Below are 8,084 nucleotides of genomic sequence, written 5' to 3' on the forward strand. Positions count from 1 at the left end.
ATCAATTTGAAAAGTTCTTTGAACTATCACCCATGGAACTTCGAATAACCTGGAGTCCCGGGGGAGGGCACTCGATTCAAAAACAACCATTTGTGCGGCCCAAAATTGGCCTTTGAAATAACCCTTACAGTGCAGAGAAAAATTTGCAAAAGTTGAGCAAATTTGAGCGAAAAATCGACCCTTACAGTGCATTTTCTTGAACATTTTTACCATTTTCAGGCAAAATATGATCAGATTTTCGAACTTTTACACCCTCAGAGTGCAATTTTTCTCATCTTTGCTGATTTCAACCCTTACAGTGCACTTTGGGAAGTAGCTTGAAAATATACCCTTAAGGGCCGCACGTCTATGATGGTAGGTCATTTACCTTGAATACCCCCCCCTGGGCCTGGAGTCTACGGTATGTGCCCTATCACATGAGTCATAAAATGAGGTATGAATGAGTACTTTAAATTGGGATTTAAAAGGGCATACACAGAATGTTTGCTGCACAAAGCTATTAGAATTCATATACCTTAAACATTTTTTTTCATTTTTTTAGATATCAAAAAAATAATTTATATAACATGTCACAAAAAGGAGGCTACAAGTTAAACTTTGTTCATCTCCAGCTAGACAATACAATTTGTTCCATCTATCGATTGGTTTTATGTAATCCAATGCAAGCTGAAAGGTGTGGACATCGCTACTGCAAAAGTTGTCTGTATGACCTGCCAAAGAGGTGTGTATGAAAGCTATTAAACAAAGCTTGTTCTTTCGACAAATCACTATGAATTTTGTTTAATTGTTATGATTAAATTTACTTTGGCTCTCAACCAGGGACCTATGTTCTTATTTTTTATGATTTTAGGCAAAGTCTTGAAAAAGTATTGATCGGATTGTAAAATTTATCATTTTACTTCGATTTCTTGCATTTTTAGAAATGGATTTCATATCTGCCCTCAAGATGGCTCTGAAATGAAGGTAAATCAATAATATTAACAGCAGCTAGCAGGCTTGGGAGAAGGTGTATAAATTATGTCTGATTGTCTGAATGATTACTCATTTTGTGAGTTGTTCCCCATTTGCCCAATCATCAACAGTGATTGTAATAATGCCCGAGGGGCACTAGTTTCAAACACGACCGTATGTGCAGTCCAAATTTAGAAATTTCGGATCCTTACAGTGCAGAGAAAATATAGTCGAATTTAAGTTAATTTGGGCGAAAGATCAACCCTTATACGGTCTTCATTTTTCTCACCTTTCTTTCAACCCTTAGAGTGCAGCTTTCTTTCATCTTTGTTGATTTCGACCCTTACAGTGCACTTTGGGAAGCCTGAAAAACGCACCCTTAAGGGCCGCTTACCTGAAATAATGTATTTCACACCGAGTGAGCCTACGACTTCTCGCTTGTCGTGCAATAGTCGTATACCTTCTCAATTTAAGTTTTTTCATTTACCATTTCTCAGTTATTTCAAGATAATGCTAAACAAATGGAAATTTTAGAGTTACTTGTAAAATGTCCGAACAACCAATCTGGATCGTGTAATTGGATCAAAGAACTTCATTTAAGGGTATGGTGTCCATTGGGCTGGTTTTTTTAATAAATTTTCAATATTATAATGAAGTAATTGATGGGAGATTATTAACAACTTTAAAAGAATGTCAGGAAACAAACATACGGCCTAATCATACATTAAAGATATTTCTTCAGTTCAGCCGAGTCTTCTTAGTTTGAATCTTTATTATTCAAAGCTTTAAAACTTAATTCGAAGTAAAATATTGCTACCCTCAATTGGAAGATCGTTTAAAAAAACTCCGACCTGAGTTTTTTATAACTCGAAGACAATTCTTAAATCTTGTTGAAGATCGAATTGGAGAGAGACAACTGTCTTTTCAAGTTTGTTCTTTAAGCCTTATTTTTACCGGAAGATATTTTCCAGGTTCATCTAGAAGTCGAATGTCTTTTTGAATTTGTGAATTGCACCAACTTCGGTTGTACTGCCAAGATGGAGAGGAGATTTTTGAAAAACCATAAGTTGAGTGATTGTAAATACCGTCTTGTATGATGTCAATATTGCTCACATCAACACGCAAAATACACGGAAAAGGTTGATATAAATTTCTTTAAGGTTCAATTTGGTTCATAAAATGTATTTTGCACCCATGTAGGGTAGTACCACCTCTATATTCACCCTATTGGTATTGGCATATCATCTCTTGATACAAAAGGTTCGTAGAAGAAAGATCGTTTTTCGAAAAACAACACTTTAAAAGCTATATTGCCTTAATTAAACCTTAAAGTTCACCTTATTACTTCGAGGGTAAATTTTGGTTTTATCTTTTATCCAAATAAAAATTTTACCCGGAATGATTTAACATTACTTTCAAAATCCTTTCATTTAGAGTCATCTAAAAGTCTGCACTGAAGTCCCAGTAAGTGGTCATGATTGTTACGAAGACGCTATACCAAAATCAAGGGTGAGAAACAGCCTTAATATTTCTACAATGCCGTCTAAACGCGCGCACTTTATCTATCAAAACTTCCACGCTATTGGTCAAAAGAAAAATGAAGCAATTCCATTGGCGCGATCTGAAATAACAGTTGAAAAAAGTAGAAATGTATTCAACTTTTTTTTCCAGCGCGCGCTACATTTTTATGACGTAATCTTTTTTCCAACAAAAAGAATTGAAGCCAAATCGCAGCGTGCGTAAGTTGAGACCGGCCTTAACAAAAGACTTTTGGATGTAGATGTCGTAGTAAATATGCCTTCAAGGGAAAATTTTAATATGAACAAACAAAGGTTTAGTGTCTAAAGCACTATTTTTACAAAGAAAAAATATTGGAAGCAGCTTTTTAACACGAGTAGAGCAGGATATGGTGTTTGGAATGTTTGGGACACAGCCTTAGTACAAGCAAAACTATTTCGAAAAAATAATCCTCATTCTAGATTGGCATTCACCGTTCAAAGGAATGCACCAGGCGAAAAATCTTTGAGGCGATAGAAATTCAACTCAAAGACCAAACAGCAGAAATGAAGAAATTACAGGATATAATTCGTCAACAAAAAGTTGAGATTGATCAACATAAAACTGAGAATCAAATGTTGAAAAAGAAAGTCTATCAACAAGAACAAACTATGTCCACTCTTAAACGTGACCAAGAGGACATGTGCGGCAAATTCAATCGGATATGTAATGTCATTCGAAAATGAAACAGGGTGATTATAATTATGGATGATCCTTTTGTAACTTTTTCATCGGACAACTAACAGATCCGATTATTTCTGCTTATTGACTATAACAATAAAGCCAGCACTAATTCGGGCCTGTAACTCATCAGCAATGGACAGGACGTACAATAGTTTTGTTGCTGTATACATATATATTATTTCATATGTATTTTTTACCGACGTGTTGATTTTAGTTCAGTATAGATATTTTGGATTTGATAAAACAGAAAACTGTAAATAAACATTTGGATATTTTAGTCTATAATAAATCTTTTCGACCGCCGGAGGCGGTTTCTTTCATAGTGGTACGCTAATCTCGTTTTGCCTTGGCTCGTTACTTTGTCTGCCATTTACTTTCGGCTTTTTTAACTAGATTACCCAGGTGTTTTTCTTTTTTTCCCCTGATTGTCTTTTATTCGGAATTGAATAATCGAGACATGAAAAATGACTATATTGTAATCTGCTTTCAATGAATAATCTAAAATGTACTGGAGATAACATGTAGGTGTTAATAATGTGCGCGCGCTCTTTCGCAAGCGTGATGCGTGATGGAAGGCGGTCGTTTCAGTGTGGTTTAGATCCCACACTGTGACCTAGTTTATTTCCTGTCAAGTGTTTTACAACACATGTACAATAGCATTTGAGGTATTTTTTCATTGTGAATCTTACGAGATTTTAGCGAAAAGGCGACAATTAGAGGGACGACTTATTCGCAGACTAAAGAAAATTTGTGTTTTTTTTGCCCTTAGTGAGACTATTCTGATTTGTTTTGTTTTCGTAACTCATTAGAGAGATCTGAGAGAATAGTCGAAAAAAACCGCGACACTTAACAAGGTCCAAACTGCCTAAGTCCCCTTCTAGGATTTTGTAAAGATTGTTTTTTATTGTTCCTTTTACTATTCCTATTTACTATGTTTTATTTTATCGTTCCAGGAAAAGAAATGAGAAAAGATACAATGTTGTGTAATAATGCGATGCCGGCCCTGGCCTAAGTCGACACCACACTATTAACGGGTGGAGGACTAGTTCGAACATTAAACAGAGAAGGGGAGACTGTACGTATTTCTGTGCATGCTATATACTATCTTACATCTAAAAGAGATCTTACCTGACGCGTTTCCAGAAACCACCGACTCCGATCATATCCGAAACTAGACTCCCAGATCAGGCGATCTGAGCAGAGTACAACACTTTCAAGTTCATTCAACCGTAACGAGGGCGTTACGGGCGTGTAAGGTGGTTTCTGGGCGTAGTACAGAGGCTATAGAATCGCCTCTGTACACCCCTCCCCGCCCTGTTAAACAGGTTGGGAGCGGTTTCCCCTACTACAATTCAAATAAATACCTGGGATGACCAGGGCGTTTCCGACTGAACCAGTACAATAGCAAATCCTATATAATAATCCTAAAAATACTATGAAAATAAACATTAAATAATCTAAACTCTAATGATAAATACTATTCCTATAATCCACATAATATAAGGTTAACTGTTTAAATAATAATTTTTTTCAAGAACATATTTATCTTATGACCTAAGTAATATGAGGTATAATAAGGGAGGAGGGTGGACATTTCCCAATCAACATAACATGAACCATATCATTCCTACTCTACGGGGTCTAAATGACCCCAGAATAGTGTTCTCTCTTCGTGCCAAGGCTAGGATAGAAATTGTCTGTTGTCTATGGTGATGGTTGATTGGAAGGGAGGGTGGAAACCATTGTAGCAACTATTGTTTTCTCGTGGGAAAGTTCTACGTTTTTGTTTTCAAAACAGTTCATTTTGTTGTGTTGCTCGGTATTATTTTTGAATGTTGCTTGGCGGTATCTGATTGGTAGATTCTTTTCAACCAATCGTTGTGACTGCACAGAGACTGTTCCGTGGGAAAGTTATTCATTTTTACTGAAAAACATATCATTGTTGTTGTGTTGTTCGGCATTACTTGTAATGGGTACTTGGTGGTATTTGATTGGTAGATTCCTTTCAACCAATCGTTGTGGTTGTACGGAGAGTATAGTTTCTTTTAGCAGTAATATTCTTTCATTGTTTCTTGGATACCCGTGAAGATGGATCGACGTTTTACACTACTTTTAATACCAATTAACGGGCGTTGGAACGTCGTGTGGTCATGTACCACATGTAACTTGACAAATATAGCCATATGTCCTGGCTGCTTGAATACAAAAGAATTTGAAGATCGGAATGGGTCCGTCTTGGCCACCAGGTGTTGTGGCCGAGTTTGGCGCGGCTGCGAAGATATCGTCTGCTGCTATTGTATTCCGGTAAGTGGTTTCTTTTCCTCTCTCTTCTTTCAGGGGGTTTCGTCCATCGTCGGTCCTTCTGGGTTGGTTTAAGGTTTAGTCTTCGTTTTGGTATTTCTGTTTCCCAGCCTGGCATCCAACTCCATTTCCACACTATTTCAATTACTTTCACGGCCCTCCTCCTTTTTACCTATATCAATAGACTTCCCTCTCCCCTCTAGGTGAGATCTAGTCGAGGCTGATAGAAAAAGTACGCGACTCATAGCTATCGCTTGTCAATGAATTCCCAGTCCGGCTTTATTCTATTTCTATAGAACCTATCTCTTTATTTATATTCAGGTCGATCAATTTCTAAATCGCTGACGAATTTCACAGCTCAAATTGTCACTGCAAGGTAAGATTTTCGATGTGTTAGAGGCATACAAAAAAAAGGCTTTCCACAAAATAGATCTCTCTCAGTTACTGCCTACGTATATAAATCAATTCAAAATGCTGTTATATAAAAAATCTAATCCCTAGTGCCTGTGTTCCTGTCCTGATTATACCCTCTTTTCGTATCAGACGCGTAGGAAGAAAAATCGAATTTTAAGTCTCAAAAAATATTTCTAGCACTAGTGCAAAATTTTCTCAATTCCAATAAAAATTTCTCTTTGGGATAAGAACACACGGCGTGTGAAGGATGAGGGTACGTGTCCGTATTACGACTATCGAACGCAAAATTAAAAAACTCAAAAAAACATTTTTTCAAATTAGATTAAAGAAATAACTATACTTACACCTCTGTGTCCTTTCTGTAGCTCCACCTTTGTGCTTCAAAAACTGCAAGTAATCGTAATTATTATTATATTTATAGGCAATGACTGCTCTGTATTTACTTATGTTGTTTTTCTTTTATTGTTCAGGTAACCGACGAAACGAAGGCAACGACTAATGTCCATTTTCGTTAGAGTGTGGTGCAGTCATAAAAATCGCCTGATTCTCTGAGTCCCAACCTCGCTGCAGACCCCAGTGAACAGCATTATACTAACTAAGACCGTGATGATAGAGTTAGAAATTGAAAAGTTAGAATCGTTCTCGTTCCTTAACGACGATCATGTTCAGGCTTTCTTTTCGAGTTGTTTTATTTTCTCCTTTCTTTTCCTTAGCTTTGGCTTTATTAGCATTCTTTTGTTCTGTTCTGCGATTGAAGTCTACAATGAGGTTTGGGTCTAAAATATTTTCGCTAGGCTCCCAAGTAGCCTGCGACAAGGGATACCCTTGCCATTTCACAAGATAACTCGTGATTCCAGATCGCTTTCTTTCCACCCTATAACCTGGTCTTCCTGTCCGATTTCCACTGTCGGATCTGGGACGCGCGGCATAGAATCGAAGGGGGATGCAATCTAACGGGACGTCGCAAAATTCGTTCTCTCCTTCGACCTCTTCGTCTGGTCTTTCACTGGTAGGCCAGCGTCCAAGATTCAGAAAAGGCCTTAAAAATGGTTTTATGTCTAAACTCCCAAAAATTCGGTGAAAACTAGGTGCTGTAGGAGAATTCGTTTAACTAATCCGCTTCTTTCAGTCAATAAAAACAGTTAACGGGTCCAAAATGCATTCAAAAACCGACTTGTACCATAGAATGAAATATCTTTTCACAAGTTCAAAATAATCATACTTATATACACACTTGATCATCGCTTGGTTTTCTTTTATCATCCTGTGAAAAAAATCATCTCATGATTATCTAAAAAACACAGTTTTGATTTTTAAAACACTTGATTATCTTGACACCTTTGCATCTTCCAAATAACGGATAAACTCGGACTTTTTCGAATACTCAACTTTTGTACGGATTCCTGTCATTCCTAGCATTTGCAGTTTTTTTGCATAAAAATGTCAATTCTCATAACAAAACAACTTATCTTTCTGCAACTATTGCAAAATCTGCCTCAAAAATTTCAAATTCTCTCCCAAATGACATCATACACACTCTCGTAAATGTACGCCTCACTTACTCCAATAATAATCCGTAAATAAACTACGTGATCACGTAAATAACATCTCACACTTTCGCAATTAGGCTACGTGCTCACTCAAATAATATCTCACACTCTCGCAAATAGGCTACGCGCTCACGCAAATAACATCTCACACTCTCGCAAACAGTCTACGCGCTCACGTAAAGAATATCTCACACTCTCGCAAAAAGGCTACGCGCTCACGCAAATAACATTGCACACTCTCGCAAATGGGCTACGTGCTCACGCAAATAATATCTCACACTCTCGCAAATAGGCTACGCGCTCACGCAAATAATATCACACACTCTCAATTAGACTACGCGCTCACGCAAATAATATCTCACACTCTCGCAAATAGGTTACGCGCTCACGCAATTAATATCTCACTCTCTCGCAAATGGGCTACGCGCTCACGCAAATAATATCTCACACTCTCGCAAAAAGGCTACGCGCTCACGCAAATAATATCTCACACTCTCGCAAATAGGCTACGCGCTCACGCAAATAATATCTCTCGTTCGCGGAACTTCAAACGCTTGCAGTAAAATCGTAATATCTAGCCCAAAAAAAAAAACAAACGCTCGCGCTGAAAAAAATTGGCAATTCGCA

General features: G+C 37.4%; 1 protein-coding gene across 1 annotated transcript; it reads left to right on the plus strand.

Moving 5' to 3' along the window:
- The first annotated feature begins 542 nt into the window (after positions 1-542).
- LOC136805267 (TNF receptor-associated factor 3-like) lies at positions 543-3,410 on the plus strand. The gene is made up of 6 exons (XM_067061844.1): positions 543-721; positions 921-963; positions 1,449-1,553; positions 1,923-2,090; positions 2,386-2,460; positions 2,931-3,410. Exons 1-4 carry the CDS (start codon positions 567-569, stop codon positions 2,046-2,048), a joined length of 429 nt encoding a protein of 142 aa, XP_066917945.1. The 5' UTR covers positions 543-566; the 3' UTR covers positions 2,049-2,090; positions 2,386-2,460; positions 2,931-3,410.
- The last annotated feature ends 4,674 nt before the right edge of the window (positions 3,411-8,084 follow it).

Source organism: Clytia hemisphaerica, unplaced genomic scaffold, assembly GCF_902728285.1.
Source record: "Clytia hemisphaerica strain Z4C2 unplaced genomic scaffold, Clytia hemisphaerica genome assembly, whole genome shotgun sequence".
NCBI lineage: Eukaryota > Metazoa > Cnidaria > Hydrozoa > Leptothecata > Clytiidae > Clytia > Clytia hemisphaerica.